We start from the raw sequence: 17,163 nt of genomic DNA on the forward strand, positions 1-17,163 counted from the left end.
TGGGGTCCTGACAAGCTTAAGCTATTTGGGTGACTGAAGGTTCAAAGGAAGCGTGAGGGAGTGGGTGGGAGGTGGCACCTGACTACTTGTGCTGGACAGGCGGGCTCAGAGGTGGAAAGAGGATCTGTGGGCGTGAAGCAGGATGGGCATAGCAGGGACAGAGAGCAGAAACCCAGGCAAGGGGACAGAGCGAGCTCTGTGAGGGACAGCAAGGAGCACAAGGCCCCGGGAGAGGTGGGGTTGAAGCCGCTGAGGGTCACCAGGCGATCAAGATCTACTGCACAGTTCAGGGCAAAGGGCACTTAAGAGCAGAGACATGCTGGGACACTCCAGGGGGCTGAGGGCTGCCCAGAGAAGTAGATTCTGGGCTCAGGGTACCACACCACCCAGCAGTTGGCTCTCCTATGGCAGGCCATGTTCACACCCACCTGCAGCTCACCCTTGCCTCTTGTACTCAGCTAAGTGACAGCCCAAGTTAAATCCAGCGCTCTACACAGGAGGGGAGTGGAAGTGAGCACATCCTCCTTTTCTGGAGAATCCTAAGCCCCTCCCCACTCCCAGGTTCAGCTGAGGAGGAAATGAAAGCAACCAGAAGACCACCGCCTCCGCCATCCACCTTCTACCATCACCCTGTCAGTGTGCATCCAAGTGCACACACACTGATACATGTTGTCCCTTTGCCCATCATTAAAAACAGCACACCCGGGCTGGAGACATGGCTTAGCGGTTAAGCGCTTGCCTGTGAAGCCTAAGGACCCCGGTTCAAGGCTCATTTTCCCAGGACCCACGTTAGCCAGATGCACAAGGGGGTGCACGCGTCTGGAGTTTGTTTGCAGTGGCTGGAGGCCCTAGTGCCCATATTCTTTCCCTCCCTCCACTTCTCTCTCTTTCTCTTTCTCTTTCTCTCTCTCTCTCTCTCTCTCTATATATATATATATATATATACACACACACACACCCACATATATATACATACATATATATATGTATATACATATATATACACATATATGTATATATGCCTCTTTCTCTGTCACTCTCAAGTAAAAAAATAAATAATAAACAAAAAAGTTACATAAAAAAGAGCATACCCTTTGACCCCCAGTCTCCATTTTCTGACTGCATTTTATGGGAAAGCCCCATGAAAGTTGAGCCACTTAGTCCCTAACCCTCTTCTCATTCTCTGACTTGCTCCACCTCTACCAGGCTAAGGCCAATCCTCAGCACAACGATTAGCCCAACAGGACAAGGTGAACATGACCTTGAAGCCACAGGACTATGGAACAGGACACCTAGCCTACAGAGATGTCCTTGACCAGGTGTCCTGTTACTCCCCCTGGCCTCTACTCCCTGACTTACCTACTGGGGCTCCAGGCTCCATAGAATTCACCAGTCATTCCCTCAGGCTCAGACTGTCCTCCCAGACACAGACTGGGAGCCTAAATGTCCACGTGAAATTTCCACACGGGATGTAAATGTGTCTCAAAGTGAGCACATCCCCAGTCAAGTTCCTGACCCTTCCCTGGCCTGATCCACTGCAGCCCTCACTTCTAAAAACGACAACTTTGTGCTGCTTTCCACTAGTGCAGGCTGGAATCTTGGGAGTCCTGTTCATCCTCTACCTCTTCCATTTCCTGCATGTCTACCTACCAAAGCATCCTCACAGTGTCTCTGGAGCCTGACCAGACTCCCCCTTCTCACATCAGCATTAGCCAATGCCATCCTCCTCTGGCTTACTGTCCCTCCCCTGCCCTCCCAGCGGGGCCTCACAGAGCGCTCAGGCATGTGGCTCAGTGTGTGCCACATGCCCAGCCACAGCAGGCACGCAAGAGCTATTTGCTATGCAGCTATGGCTGAAGGGACAGTTGGCCAGGCTAGTGACCAAGTGGCTGCAGCTGATGGGAGGGAAGAAAGGATCCATCGAGGTATCCTGGCTTGTGATGAAAAAGCAGGTTCCTGTGTGGGACCAGTGAGTGCCAAGCGAGCTCCTTGTGGAGTGTGCAGGTGGAGGACAGGTGGTCTCGCTGGGGGATGGTCTGCTGGGGGAGGGGCAGGAGTGCTCAGGGCTGCACTGCTCACCCATAGAAGGGCAGTTCATGGCACTTGAGGAGGTAGGCGCGGTAGTGGGAACGCAGGGTGGCCTCAGGCTCACTTTCGCTGCCAGCTGCTTCCTTCACCTGGCTGTAGGCAGTCAACAGGCCCTGCTCACCCAGTCCAGCCTTAGCTCCCCGGCCCCGGAGGGCAGCAAAGAGACCATGGCCCCGCTTGCAGAGGTGGGCAGGGAGGAAGGAGTCCAGCTTCTCTCTGTGGAGGAAGGAACGGGGGTAGTGTGGCCCCTTCAAAGGTGCTGAGATCTTCAAGGTGTGAGTGCCGATGGCCTGGCTTCAAGACCCACAGGGCGCACAAGTGCATCAGGATCTTCTGTTGCACAGTGGAGATGTCAGAAGCTCTGGGCTAGCCACTGACCACAGAAATCCCCCCATTGTCCCCACCCCAGCAACAGCCTGCTCAGCGTGGTTCACAGGGCCAACACTACCTGATATGCAAGGCACAAAATTGACTTGGGGTGGGGGGCTCTTCCCACATTACGAGAAAACGGTATGCACAGAAGAAGCAGACTCACAAATACTTCCAAGCTGGAGACTGGGTAGGAGGCCCAGGGCATATGCAGGGTACAGGAGAAGACACCAGGGGCAGTAGGTACAGGTAGGATCAGATCTCAGCCCCTCCAGAGGACAGGCTCTAAAGCCAGTGCCTGTCACAGCCAGCTGTGCAACCACCAAGAAGCACCTTCCCTATCTGCAGTGTGTGGACAGAGGTGTACCCCCCCACCCATCTCCAGTAACAGTTGCCCTAATGCTAAAACGTGGATAAGCTGAGGTCACTGTCTAAGGCCACACTCTTACCCTGCTCTGTCCCGCTGCCGCTGCTTCAGATGTTACTCTACCCAGTGGAGGAATTGCAGGCTACCTTCCTGCCTTTCCTATCAGGCCTACCTAGGACCACCTCTCTCCCCATAGCCTGTCCTGCCCTATTTGCCCACCTAGGAAACACAGAAGCACTCCAAGCTGACAGAGGGCACAGATAAGGGGTTACCAGGGCCAGTCATCAACCAGAAGGAAGGAAGATAGACCACCTGAGCATCTACAGTGTGCTGGGCACTGTGGAGAGGCCTCCCTCCCAGACAGGTGAGAGGTGGGCACTCAAGGCAGGAAGGCCTGGGAGGTACTTAGATCTGCAGACAACAATGGGAAGCCCTCCAAACATCCCCCAAGGGAATAACTTGGCTGGAGATTTCAGAGTAATGCCTGTGTTCTGAGAGTGGGCGCTTGAGTTTTCTGAGCTGGGGGCTTATGGTACCAAAAACTGTTACGAGTGGTCTAACACTGTTGGCACTGTATGGCCAGATAAACATGTTCATGAAAGATAGGGCATCCTTCCCAACAGACACAGGGCAGAGATGATTTCAGCACATATTTCTCATTTGGGCCAACCAGGATCCTGTAGCAGGAGGACTGGCCACTCCAGCAAACATTATCTGAAGCTCTGGGTATGAGCACGCCATCCATGTGTGTAAAATAGGGACACGAATCACAATCGGCACATAAGGGGGCCAGCATGGCCCCAGGCTCAGGCTAGTGCTGGGCAAATCTCTCTGTGGGTATCAGCTTTTTCAAAGAGGAGGGGTCCCATTGGAGCTTCTGAGCCTAAACATCCCAGGCCATGGGAAGTAGAGAGCTGCTTGGGGGAAAGGCATATTAGAGAAAGGAACTTGTGTTGATCTAAGTCACTGGGGCCATGAGGAGGGGAGTGCAGAGAGCTGTCCTTTCTTCTCAGAGCTGCTGTGTACATCTCATCACCTGGGTCCCCATCTCCATTCCCACCCCTGCCCTTCAACCCCCTAAATCCCTTGTTTGTCATGGGAAATCCAGCCTCCCCTGCTCTCAGTTTGGGGGGGCTGCACAGGCTCAAAAAGGGACTCATGGGGAACCTGGCTGCAGCCCTTCACTGGCCCATGTTGTGCTGTCTGTCTTTGGGTGGAGCTGGGACCAAGTCATGTGTCACCAGAGTGAGTTCAAGGGTTCTGGCTATAGAAGGGAAGAGAGACCTCTGTTCTCCAACAAACACCTGCTATAGATACCTGGCCACAAGGCAAGAACATGCTTGAGCTTGTGCTGGCCAAGATGGCAAGGGATGGGTGACAAGAATGAGAGCAGGGTCTGGGGAACCTGCTGAACCTTTGCTTTGCGCTGAGCCCAGTCAGAAGCACCTTAGTCATCTGGGCTTGCATGCTACACAAGCAGACAAAGGACCCTGTCATCCAAATAAGCTGAGCTGGGTTTGTTGTCATCCGTAAGGGAAATATAGGTGCTCCTCTTAAGGGCCAGAACTTCAGAGCCACCAACCTCTGACAGCGCAGCTGTAAATCCACAGGCACCTCTGAGCCCAAGGTGGCCCCCACTGGGCTCCAGCAATCAGTCTCTAACATGGAGTCCCTGTCCCTACACATTTCTCTCCTGATTGAGGACATGAAGAACCCTATCTGGGAAAAGGCTGGGATTTCAAATTCATGATCACTAGTAGTATTACTACATATGGGGTGATGAGACGAGGTAAGTTCTTACAGCCTAGGCTCATTACATAGCCAAGAATGACCTCCTAATCCTCCTACCTTCACCCTCCAAGTGCTGAGATTATAGGTAGACAACACACCACATGTAGCTATTTTTGCTTTCTGAGACTGGGTCTCATGCAGTGCAGGTTGGCTTTGAACTCATTAGGTAACTAAGGGTGATTTTCTTCTTTTTCTTTTTTTGGTTTTTCAAGGTAGGGTCTTGCTCTAGCCCAGGCTGACCTGGAATTCACTATGCAATCTCAGGGTGGCCTCGAACTCACGGCAATCCTCCTACTTCTGTCTCCCGAGTGCTGGGATTAAAAGGCAGGCGCCACCACACCCGGCTTAAGAGTGATTTTCTTGATTCTCCTGCCTCTGTCTCCCATATGCTTGGATCAGAGGTGTGGGCCACCCTGCCTAGCTCAAGGTCTCACTCTTTAGCCCAAGCTGGCCTTGAATTCACAGCAATTCCTGCCTCAGTATACAAAGTGCTAGGATTATAGGTGTGAGCCACTACACCCAGCCACTGGAATTATTTCTATAAATCAGCCATGGAGGTCAGTGACCAGCCTAGGCTGCCATGGGGGCAAACACAAACCTTGCTTCTCCAAAGGAGGGAAAGTATATAGTAGCTTGCTGAGTGTCTGGGGAACAGAGTCCCATTCTTAGGGTCTAGAATTCAGCTGACTGTTACTGGTCACTTGAGGACCAATACTTGGGTCAGTGTCTAGCTGTGACTCCTCCAAAGAACAGGCCATCTCCCTTCACACTTCAGCCAGGCCACAGGCAGGGTTCTATCTGCATGTCTACCTAGGGAACCCTGGGCTATGGACTCATCACTTCACAAGTCTCCCACTGCCCATAACAGATGGGGAAAAGGAGGTAAAGCGAATTGCCAAGGCCACACAGTGAACACGTGTATAATTAAGATCTCCTGTCTTTAGGACGGTCCCACCCTGCAAAACCCAGGACCACTTGTAGGTAGGATCCCAGGGGCAACCTTTCCACTGGGTTCCCCTGCCTCAGGTCCTTACTGAGCTTACCTCAGGGTACAGGCTGTAGGCTGGCCAGGCTGGTAGGGCCCAAGCTGGACACGGCATACTAGGGCACCCAGCACTTCACAGTCCTCCAAGTCACAAGGATAGCGAGCAGTGAGAACATTGCTCTTGGCTTCCTCGTAGAGCAGCCGCAAGACCTCCTCATCGTGGAGCTGTGGGCCAATGTGGCAAGAAAGGATGGCTCAGGGCTTGGGGCCAAGCATGAACGTCCAAGAGTCTAGGGATGGGGAGCCTGGGCACAATTCATGTGGGACCTGGGTGACATTGCTTGGGCCCTCTGCCTCACCTGGAGCTCCCTGCGCTTTGGAAAAAACACGTTCCTTCGGAACTGCAAGGAAGGCTCATCTAGGAAGAGAGGCAGGAATCACTGCCTGGACACTTTGCTCCAACCAGCCCTACTCTGTCCTCCCCCACTGACCCACACCCCAGCTCCCTCCCCATTCTCACTGTGGGACATCCAGAGAGTGGGTACACAGCTCACCTCTGCCCATGGCAGCCCACCCTTCTTAGGACTTCTTTCTGAAGCCCATGAAGTCCTTCCCTGTCAGAAATGCCTGACAAGCCCTGGGAAGATACACCCTCTCTGCCTTTAGCAGCACTGACCCATGGCCACGTCGTCATCCGGGGCATCAGTGAATCGCAGCAGCAGTTCCGGCCACTGGCGGCCCAGCTTGTAGGGCTGATGCTTAGGCTTCAGCTGCACCTCTACAGGGCAAGAGAAGTGGTGGTTCTGCAGTCTCAGGCTGGGCCAACAGTGCCCACCCACCCGCCACCAGCAGTACCGACAAACAGGACAGTCACGGCCAATAGCAGCAGAGCAAGTCCAGAGCCATTCCAAGTGTCTGCTTGCATTTACCCTAAAACAGCCCACCCTCCATTTCACCTTAGAGAAAATGAGGTGCAGAAAAGTTAGGGTGCCTGCACCAAGCCACAGCAAGTGAAAAGGTGTCAGGCTCCAGGCAGAAAGGTGCTAGAAGGGGGAATATGGCCTTGTCATTATGAAGCAGAACCCGAGGCTAGTGACTGGGGACTCCAAGATCCAAGGGGCTCTTCTTCTCTGCCCTTCTCAAAGCCTGGGCCTCCCTGGGCCGGTACTCTCCATTCTGCAAGTTCCTTACCTACATGGTCCACAAGTACCACGCCATCCAGCTCTTGCTTGGCCCTCCTACCTCACTGTCTTCTCTCACCCTCCCTCCCCCACACTATCTTCTCAAACGGCTTTAGAGTTCAGGGCATGCTTGTGTCCCTCCTGACTCAGATACTCATCTCGCAAATCTTGCCATGGCTGCTGGCTCAGGTCTTAGTTCCAGGCCATCTGCCCTAGACACCTAACCAAGGCAGTCCCTCTTCAAAACTCTTTATCAGCTATCACACTACCATTTGTTTGGCTTAATGAGGCTTTCCTCTCTTCCTGATGTTCTTTTTGGTTTTGATTTTTTAATTTTTATTTATTGGGGCTGGAGAGATGGCTTAGCAGGTAGGCACTTGCCTATTAAGCCTAAGGACCCTGGTTCAAGGCTCAATTCCCCAGTACCCACATAAGCCAGATGCACAAGGTGGTGCATGCATCTGGAGTTTGTTTGCATTGGGTGGCTGGAGGCCCTGGTGAGCCCATTCTCTCTCTCTCTGTCACTCTCATATAAACAAACAAAAATTTTTAAAAAATTATTTATTGGTTTTTCAAGGTAGGGTCTCACTTTAGCCCAGGCTGGCCTTGAACTCATATCCCTCTATCTCAGCCTCCCAAGTGTTGGGATTAAAGGAAGGCTCCACCCCATGTGACATTCCCTATGTGACTCCACTCACATTTGACTGTTAAGTGCCAGATGGGCACAAGTCAGTCTGCCTTGACTACTTCTGTTTCCCTGACACAGGGTCTGCACCACAGACCCACTCACAACCACTACAACCTCTGGAATGTCAACACCTCAGTACAGTACAGGCATGGTGGCACATGCCTTTAATCCCAGCTCTCAGGAGGCAGAGGTAGGAGGTTCACCATGAGTTCAAGGACACCCTGAGACTACATAGTGAATTCCAGGTCAGCCTGGACTGGAGTGAGAAAAACAAAAGAAAAAGAACAGGAGTGACGGGTAAAGGCAGCTTGTGCACCAGCACCCTGTATACCAGCTGACAGTGGAGCCACTTGGGGCACTTCCAAGGAGAGGAGAGGTACTGCCAGGCTCATCCAAGGGTACTGAGATGTCTGAGGATGCCACTTCATGCTTGGTACTCTTGTCTTCTGACTCGTGTCTCCTCCCTCTACCCTTTCTGCTCCCCACTGATGGCTGAGCACCTGGTCCTGCCAGCCTGGTGCTGAGAGTCCTCGTCTGGTCTCGGACAATTTGGACTTTGATCTGGACTCTGATCTTTTTTTTTTTAAATATTTAATTTGAGACTGAGAGAAAGAAGCAGAGAGAGAGGGAGGGAGGGAGATAGATAATGGGCGCACCATGACCTCCAGCTGCCAGAAATGAACTCCAGACACATGCACCACCTTGTGTGTCTGTCTTGCTGGGTCCTGGGGAATCGAACCTAGGTCCTTTGGCTTTGTAGCAAGTACTTAAACTGCTAAGCTATCTCCCCAGAATGACTCTTACCTTTTTTATTTTTTTCTTTTATGTTTCTTCTCTTAAAAATTTTGGGCTGGAGAGATGGCTTAGCGGTTAAGCACTTGCCTGTGAAGCCTAAGAGGACCCTGGTTCGAGGCTTGGTTCTCCAGGTCCCATGTTAGCCAGATGCACAAGGGGGCACACGCGTCTGGAGTTCGTTTGCTGTGGCTGGAAGCCCTGGCGCACCCATTCTCTCTCTCTCTCCCTCTATCTGTCTTTCTCTCTGTGTCTGTCACTCTCAAATAAATAAATAAAATATGAACAAAAAATATAAAAAAAAATTTTTAAATTTTATTAACAACTTCCGTAATTATAGACAAGAAACCATGGTAATTCCCTCCCCTCCCCCACATCCCCCTTTGCAACTCCACTCTCTATCATATCCCCTCCTCCTCTCACTCAGTCTTTTATTTTTTTTCATTTTGGAGAGAGAGAAAAACAGAGAGATAGACAATTCAGGGCCTCAACCCCTCAAATCCAACTTCAGACACCTGCACCACTAGTGGGCATGTGCAACCTTGTGCTTGCCTCACCTTTGTGTGTCTAGCCAACGTGGGATCTGGATGGTCAACCACAGGTCCTTAGGCCTCGCAGGCAAGCACCTACACCACTGAGCCATCTCTCCAGCACTCTTTTTTATTCTTTTTGGTTAGGGTTTCACTCTAGCCCAGGCTGACCTGGAATCCACTATGTAGTCTCAGGGTGGCCTTGAACTCATGGCGATCCTCCTACCTCTGCCTCCCAAATGCTGGGATTAAAGGCATCTGCTACCACACCTGGCTCCTCTCTTTTGTTTTTAATGTCATCATCTTTTCCTCCTATTATGATGGTCTTGTGAAGTAGTGTCTGGCACTGTAAAGTCATGTATATTCAGACCATTTGTTTCTTCTTATTCATTTTTATTTTTTATATCTCAACCTGTTCTTTCCAACTAGTCCCTCTTCTATTTTGATGTCATATTTTACCCTTCTCTATGACAAGAAGTTGATGGGCTCAGTAGTAGGCAGGTATTAACAGCTGCTGTGAGGTCATGCATGTACCCCTGTATCCAGAAGACAGTGTTCCAAAGTACTCTTTCTCATCTTTTTGTAGCCTGATCTTGACCCAATGGCAGCTACTGCCTCCAAGTCAGCCTCACTGCCTCCAGCCACCTCCACTGACCCCTGCGTTAAAGTTCCCCAGTGCCTTCTGGTTCTATCAGTTCTGATCTAGGCTTCCCAGAGAGGCTCCACAGCTTTCCACTTCCCATTTAGATCCCAGACCCACCCATGTGTCATTCCTCCATACAGGAACAAGCCATCTCCCCCTGATAAGGGCTCCTTGCCACTGCCACTCTCTACCTCACTCTCCCTGCCCCACTCCCACGCCAGGCCCCACTCCGTGCTCTGTGTCGGGAGACTCACAGGATGCTACACCAAGAACGCTGACAAGGGGCTGGAGAGATGGTTTAGCGGTTAAGCGCTTGCCTGAGAAGCCTAAGGACCCCGGTTCGAGGCTTGCTTCCCCAGGTCCCACGTTAGCCAGATGCACAAGGGGGCGCACGTGTCTGGAGTTCGTTTGCAGAGTCTGGAAGCCCTGGCGCGCCCATTCTCTCTCTCCCTCTATCTGTCTTTCTTTCTGTGTCTGTTGCTCTCAAATAAATAAATTAAAAAAAAAAAAAAAAAAAAGAACGCTGACAACATGGAACCAGAGCTCCTTCACCACATATTCTACGCAAAGTAATGCCCTACGAGTTCTCTGAGGCAGGGACTCCACAGAGATCTCCTTTCCTCTTCTATCCCCAGCATCCACAAAATCCTGTGTAGTGAAAGGTAGACCTGGGATGTCCTTCCTCTTGCCTTTATTCCTAAGTGCCAGCAGCTCATAGAACCCTGCCATCAGAACAGAACTGTAACAACCCTAGGGCCCTAGACTTCTAGTGGACCTTCTTGCCAAGCAGCCATCATCTAAACGACACTAAGAGTCCCTGGAGCTCAGTTCCATGCAGAGTGACAGTGGTGGGGAAGATAAACACTACCACAACCCGTGGCATGTCAGCTCTTATAGGTGGCACCCCATCTCTGCCTTGCAGGTATTCAGAGCTGGGAGGGCCTCTGTCACTGCTTTGCTTTAGGTGAAGGGAGGGGGTGTCCTGGGAACTTGAGGTAGCCTTTCAGCCTCCCACCCAGGCTGGGAACAACAAAGGTGTCAACAGTGCTGCAGCCTCAGCCACTGCCTCCTGGTTGGGCTGGGCCCACAAAGGCAGTGCATTCAGCTCCTGCCATGCCACAGGAAATAGGGAGGTGAAGAGGGAGTGGGGGCAGAGAAAGTAAGGGGTGGCCCGCTGTCCAGTGGTAGCCCTGGGAGCCTCCTGAGAATCAGCAGAGCCCACCCACTAGGACCTGCTACCCCCAACTTTTCAGAGACAGAGCCCAGCCAAGGGGCCCACAGTGTTGACCAGAGGGCAAAGGAAGGGGCAGGGCACAATGCCAGAGGAGCCAGGTCAGCAGGAAGAGGGTGGGAGAGAGGCCTGGAATAGCAGCTGTGCAGGAAGTGGGTGGGAGCAGAAGGAAAGAGATGCATGTGGGGGAGCTGATGCTGGGAGCTCCCTCTTTCCCAGTAGAGATATAAATCCCAGTGGCCTCAAAACAGCAGGGACTTTTAAGGACCTGCCCTAGGCTATCTTGCTCACACTTGATTTTTTTAAGTTGTAATTTCTTTAATACATTGTTTAATTGTACAGTAAAAAGCTACTATGCACTCAATCTAGAAGCCACAAGAATCATAAGACTTTTCATATGTCAAACAGAAGTGAATTCAAATAAACTGGGAAGAAATATCATGACTCATATCCTAGATGGGCAGGCTAATAATACTAAGGAGATGAGGCTAAAAAGTGATGGGAGAGAAAGAGTGCTCACACTTAATGAGAGAAGTCGCCTCCTTCTTGCCCTCATCCACAAGGGAATATTCACTTTTTAAAAAAAAAATTGTTTATTTTTATTTATTTTTTGTTTTATTTTTTTCAAGGTAGGGCCTCACTCTGGTCCAAGATGACCTGGAATTAACTATGTAGTCTCAGGGTGGCCTCGAACTCACAGTGATCCTCCCACCTCTGCCTTCCAAGTGCTGGGATTAAAGGTGTGCACCACCACGCCTGGCTATTTTTATTTTTTATTTGAAAGCGACAGAGAGAGAAAGACGCAGATAGAGAATGGGCGCACCAAGGCTCCAGCCACTGCAAACTCCACATGCATGTATGTGCCCCCTTGTGCATCTGGCTTATGTGGGTCCTGGGGAATCGAGCCTCGAACCCGGGTCCTTAAGTCTTCACAGGTAAGTACTTAACCACTAAGCCAATTCTCCAGCCCATATTTACTTTTTACCCCTCCTCCCCCAGCCAGCTAAGATCTCATGCTAGTTCAGGCTGATCTGGAATTCACTATGTAGTCTCAGGCTGGCCTCAAACTCATAGTGATTCTTCTACCTCTGCCTTGCAAGAGCTGGGATCAAAGACATGTGTGCCACCACACCTAGCCTTTTTTTTTTTCTCTTTTTTTTTTTTTTTTGTTGGGGGAGGAGGGAGATGATGCTGGGGATTGAACCCTGGGCCTTGTACACGGCAAACAAGCCTACCACTGAGCTATGTATCTCTAGCCCTCAAAGGGAAGATTTAAGCTCAGAAAACATGCCTGGTGCCAGCACTAATTTTCCTGAATGATGACCTGACCCTCCCTTAGCCCCTTGTCCATGGCTGCAGGCTCAAGAATCCTACTGAGGGACCCTATTCACTTTTATCCACTGCCCTGAGGGGCTGGAGGGCGCCAGCCTTAAAGGGCAGAGCGTGGGTGGGTGGTCATGGAGCCAGAAGCCAGACAGGGCTGAGGCCCCACACAGAAAAGTCATGTCCCTCCCCTTCCTGTCCTCTGAACCCTCAGCAAAAGCCTCACTGTCAGAGAGGCTGTGGTCTACCCTCTTCCCCACCAGCAACAGGACGCAGTCCATCACAGTTTCTGTCTTGGTCCTAATTCCTACGGGTCTCACCTCTCCCGACCTCAGATTCATACTGTAGGACTGGCCTGGGTTTTGGCCCACAAGGCACGCTTAGTGAACCCATCTCCAGCCCCTGGGGGACTCCCTCTTCCCTCCATCTCTGCAGTACTGTTCCTTCTGATGTCCAAAGCTCTGGCAGCACTACCTCCAGCTCATGAAAGAAGGCAGGGGCAGAGGAGCCAGGAGTCTGCTTAGGGCTCCAGAACATACCAGACCCCACCTTCCCTTGATATGGTGGCTAGTGGTCCCGGAAGCTAAGTACTCTGTACTGGTCAGTGTCCTTACCACCTCCCACCTGGGCTTCTCGCTGCCAGGCCTTACCCAGGAGAGGGGAGATGAGCCAGAGTGCAAAGACCTCCAAGGCGATGTCTGGGAGCTGCAGGACCTCGCGGACTGCACGGTGTAGCTCATGGGCACTGAGTATGGGTAGATTCTCCACAGCCAGGGGCACCACTGTGTCATCGGCCAGGTAGACCAGCACATCAGCTGCTGTGAGGGAGGCCAGGTAGGATTAGCTGAGGCCCACTGCCAGGCTGATCAGGTATCCTACATCACCCTCCTCTTGACTTGTCCCATAAAGATTCCATTAAGATTATAAGGAGGGCTGGAGAGATGGCTTAGTGGTTAAGCGCTTGCCTGTGAAGCCTAAGGACCCCCATTCGAGGCTCGATTCCCTAGGACCCACATTAGCCAGATGCACAAGGGGGCACATGTGTCTGGAGTTCGTTTGCAGTGGCTGGAGGCCCTGGCACGCCCATTCTCTCTCCCTCTCTATCTCTCTGCCTCTTTCTCTGTCTGTTGCTCTCAAATAAATAAATAAAAATGAACAAAATTTTTTTTTAAAGATTATAATGAGGCTGGGGAGATGGCTTAGTGGATAACATGTTCGCAGCTCAAGATGGAGTGCCTGCGTTTAATCTCCAGACTCTACATAAAAAGCTAGAAGCTGCGGCCAGCCGTGGTGACACATGCCTTTAATCCCAACACTTGGGAGGCAGAGGTAGGAGGATCACCATGAGTTTAAGGCCAGCCTGGGACTACACAGTGAAGAGATGAGATGACTCATCAGTTAAAGGCTTTTGCTTGCAAAGTCTGCGGCTTAAGTTCAATTCCCCAGTACCCACATAGAGCCAGATGCATCTGGAAGTTCATCTGCAATGGCAGGAAGCCCTGGCATGCCCATATTTACTCTCTCTGTCTGCCTCTTCCTCTCTGTCTCTCAGGTGTGCTGACACATGCTTTTAATCCCAATACTTGGGAGGCAGAAGTAGGAGGATCTTCTGAGGCTGGAGGATTTCAAGTTTGAGGTTAGCCTAGGCTACATACAGAGCAAGACCCAATCTTAATAAACAAAAAATAAGTGCTACCTATTTGGACTTCCCTGAGACTCTCAAATCATTCAGAAACTGTGGCCTGGGCACCAGATCCATTCTACCCACTAAAGGTTCAGATTGGGGCTGGCCACTACAACCTTGTCCCCACTCCTGTATAACACCTTCTCACTTCCACCCTGACCAAAAAGATTCCATAGGTGGACACTGGGATGGGGGGAGGTCAAAGTGGCCCATCAGGCTGGGAGAGGGAGAACTGGTGACCCACCATTATCCTTAGACAAGACTCTGTGTCTCTTGGGGCCAGGCTGACAATGAGTTCTTTTAAAAATAATTTTCCTTATTTATTTGCAAGCAGAGACACATAAGAGAAGAGACAACAGAGAGAATGGGCAGGCCAGGGCCTCCAGCCACGGCAAGCAAACTCCAGATGTATACACCACTTTATGCACTTACTCAGGTACTGAGGAATTGAACCCAGGTCCGTAGGCTTTGCAGGCAAACACCTTAACCACTGAGCATTGCTCAAGCCCCCCTCCTTTAATATTTATTTATTTGAGAGAGAGAGAGACAGAGAGAGAGAGAGAGAGAGAATATGAGACTGCCAGGGTCCCCAGCCAATGCAAACAACTCCAGATGCATGCACCACCTTGTGCATCTGGCTTATGTGAGTACTGGGGAATGGAATCTGGGTCCTTAGGCTTTTCAGGTAAGCACTTTAACCCCAAGCCATCTTTCCAACCTGAGGATTTCTTTAATTTCTTTCTTTCTTTCCCCCTCCCTCCCCCCAGGTAGGGTCTCACTCTAGAATTCACTATGCAGTCTCAGGTTGCCCTTGAACTCACAGTGAACCTCCTACCTCTGCCTCCCAAGTGCTGGGATCGAAGGCTTACGCCACCACGCCTGGCTCTTATTTAATATTTTTATTTTATTATTTATTTGCAAGCAGAGAAAATGAATGACTGAATGAATGGGTGCACCAGGACCACTGCTAATAGATTCCAGACACATGTGCCACTTTGTGCATCTGGCTGGGGAGTCAAACTCAGACTAGCAGGCTTTGCAAGCAAGTGCCTTTAACTGCTGAGCCATCTCTCCAGCCCAACCATGAGGATTTCTCAGGCCACTTCATGTCAAACCAAGTTCCAAGTCTTGGCTTCCTTAGGGCTCTTCAAGCCTCAAGGGTCAATACTGTGTGGCCTTTCTAAACAACCTTCAGCAGGCTAGGAAAGTTACCACCCAAATAGTGTTTCTTTGTGACAAGCTAGATTCTCTTTTAGAACCCAGAGCCAAAGGCAGACCCTTAACAGAGCAGCCACATTCAAATCCCCATTCCTGGAGGTGCAGGTCTGAAGCACCCCTGGGTTTGGAGACCCACATTCTCTACATCCAATCCTTGCCTAGCAGCTGATTCTAGCAAGTCAATTTGAGTGTTAGTTACTGAATATGTATCAGTACAGCTAACATCCATCTAATAGCTGCAAATCACATGAAGCCTAGAAGGTGCTGGGCAGTTTATAGTTACAAGAAGAGAAGGTGTTTCTTATAACCGTCTCTTCTGCTCTAACAGATACTTTGCGAGATCAACCACCTCCACGAGACTGAGGTTCAGATCCGTTTTACAGGCAGGGTAAACAGGCACAGAAGACTCAAGCTTATAATCACCTGGAGGGCAGCAGGTAACCTAACTGCTCTAGAGTCCAATTTCCTCCCAATAAAATGAAGGTAATGAGCGGTTCCTATTTTCACAAGACTGTGAGAAAGAAGTGGAACAAAAGAAAGTGAAGGTGGCACCTTCCATTCAGTGTGCTCTCACTTGAATTTCACAGCTGGGTGAGACTCACCCTTCATTTCACAAGGGAAGCCAGGAGATTCAATAAGGATCGGGGACTTGGTTACTAAGCTAGTGACAAAGCCCAGTCCTTTTGACCCTGACTTCCTGTGTTTGCCACAGCTTAACATATCTTTATTTCTTTTTTTTTTAATTGACAACTTCCATAATTGTTGACAATAACCCATGGTAATGCCCTCCCTCCTCCCACTTTCCCTTTGAAACTCCACTCTCCATCATATCCCCTTCCCCTCTCAATCAGTCTCTCTTTTTATTTTGATGTCATCATCTTTTCCTCCTATTATGATGGTCTTGTATAGGTAGTGTCAGGGACTGTGAGTTCATGGATATCCAGGCTATTTTGTGTCTGGAGAAGCCCGTTATAAGGAGTCCTACCCTTCCTTTGGCGCTTAAATTCTTTCCGCCACCTCTTCCGCAGTGGACCCTGAGCCTTGGAAGATGTGATCGAGAACATATCTTATTTCTTAATACAAAAGGGGTCATATTTAGGAGGAGACAATCCACAGTCACATCTTTCGGGCTGGGTCTCAAAAGAGGGCATAGAGGGGTTGAAAAGAGGGGCAAGAAGCGACCCACCTCGGGCTCCCACGGAAGACACGCTGCTACGGTGGGACCGCTCGGCCGGGCCAGGCTGCCCCGCATTGCCTTCTGCCCTATCCATCTGCAATGAGAACGACAAAAAGCAATTAAAGGGGTTCCTGGGGTCCGACGGTCTCCTCAAGCTCTCCCAGCGATGAAGGAAAGGGGTCCCGGGCTAGTCTATAAGGCGAAACCGGTTAGCGCGAGGGACCAAGCACGCAGACTGGAAGTGGAGCGTGTCCCCGGGTGGACTGGAGGTCCCAGGGGTGCGGGAGTCCAGGGCGTGGCCGGTCAGGTGCGGGGCTGGGGTCGGTGTTCGCTCGTCACACCGACATCCCCAGGCAGGGCAGAGTCCCGGACAGGAGGTGGCCGCGCTCTTACCTCGCAGGACCGCAGAGCAGCCCCGACCCTGACCTCCGGCTCCCGCCCCGCTACAGGTCCTCGGGTCCGGCCAGGGCTCTGGCCTCTAAGACTGCGCCGCGGAAGCCGCGGAAGCGGGAGGAAGCGCGGCACGCAGGCTCCGCCCACCAGGACGTGAGAGCCAATCAGAGCCCGGAGCCGCTGCGGACGCGCTCTGCCGAGGCCTGCGTGCTCACGCCCCCTTCCTAGGGTCGCGCGTGTCCGAGCTCCCCGGGTACGCGCCTGGAAGGTGTGTCCTCGCCCTCGGCCTGGCCTCATCCTGACCTGGCCCGGACATCAACTGGAATGACCCGGAGCAAGTTGCCACATACACAGGCCCCTTTGATCTGTAATAGGATGTGGCGCACGCCTTTAATTCCAGCAGAGGTAGGAGGATCGCTGTGAGTTCAAGGCTAGCCTGAGTTCCAGGTAAGCCTGGGCTAGAGCAAGACCCTACCTCGAAGAACCAAAAAAAAAAAAAAAAAAGAAAAGAAAAGAAAACAGAAATTGAGGAGTGAGCTCTGCCGCTAACTCTCCTTGTGACTTTGGACTAGTCCCCCTGACTGTGAAATGGAGATAGATGCTTCCTAGACCCGGTTAGCGGCCACACTGACATAGGTGTTGGTGAGAGCCCTCACAGAATAGAGAAGAATGCTGTGCATCCCAGGCATGGGAACAACCTTGA

General features: G+C 51.2%; 1 protein-coding gene across 2 annotated transcripts in view; it reads right to left on the reverse strand.

The window, feature by feature from the left end:
* The window catches only part of Frmd8 (FERM domain containing 8), a 32,628-nt gene extending 16,053 nt beyond the window's left edge, over window positions 1-16,575 (reverse strand). Inside the window, exons 1-7 of one of the 2 annotated variants that reach the window (XM_004656666.2) lie at window positions 16,461-16,575; window positions 16,077-16,161; window positions 12,639-12,806; window positions 6,277-6,378; window positions 5,960-6,018; window positions 5,659-5,825; window positions 2,080-2,304 (exon numbers count right to left, since the gene is read on the reverse strand). In XM_004656666.2, coding sequence (XP_004656723.2) covers window positions 2,080-2,304; window positions 5,659-5,825; window positions 5,960-6,018; window positions 6,277-6,378; window positions 12,639-12,806; window positions 16,077-16,161 — 806 coding nt within the window. In that variant the 5' untranslated portion in view covers window positions 16,461-16,575. The remainder of the gene's footprint in view (window positions 1-2,079; window positions 2,305-5,658; window positions 5,826-5,959; window positions 6,019-6,276; window positions 6,379-12,638; window positions 12,807-16,076; window positions 16,162-16,460) is intronic. The other variant, XM_045141837.1, reaches the window with a different exon arrangement.
* Window positions 16,576-17,163: the final 588 nt, after the last annotated feature.

The sequence above is a fragment of the Jaculus jaculus genome, chromosome 1 (genome assembly GCF_020740685.1).
Source record: "Jaculus jaculus isolate mJacJac1 chromosome 1, mJacJac1.mat.Y.cur, whole genome shotgun sequence".
NCBI lineage: Eukaryota > Metazoa > Chordata > Mammalia > Rodentia > Dipodidae > Jaculus > Jaculus jaculus.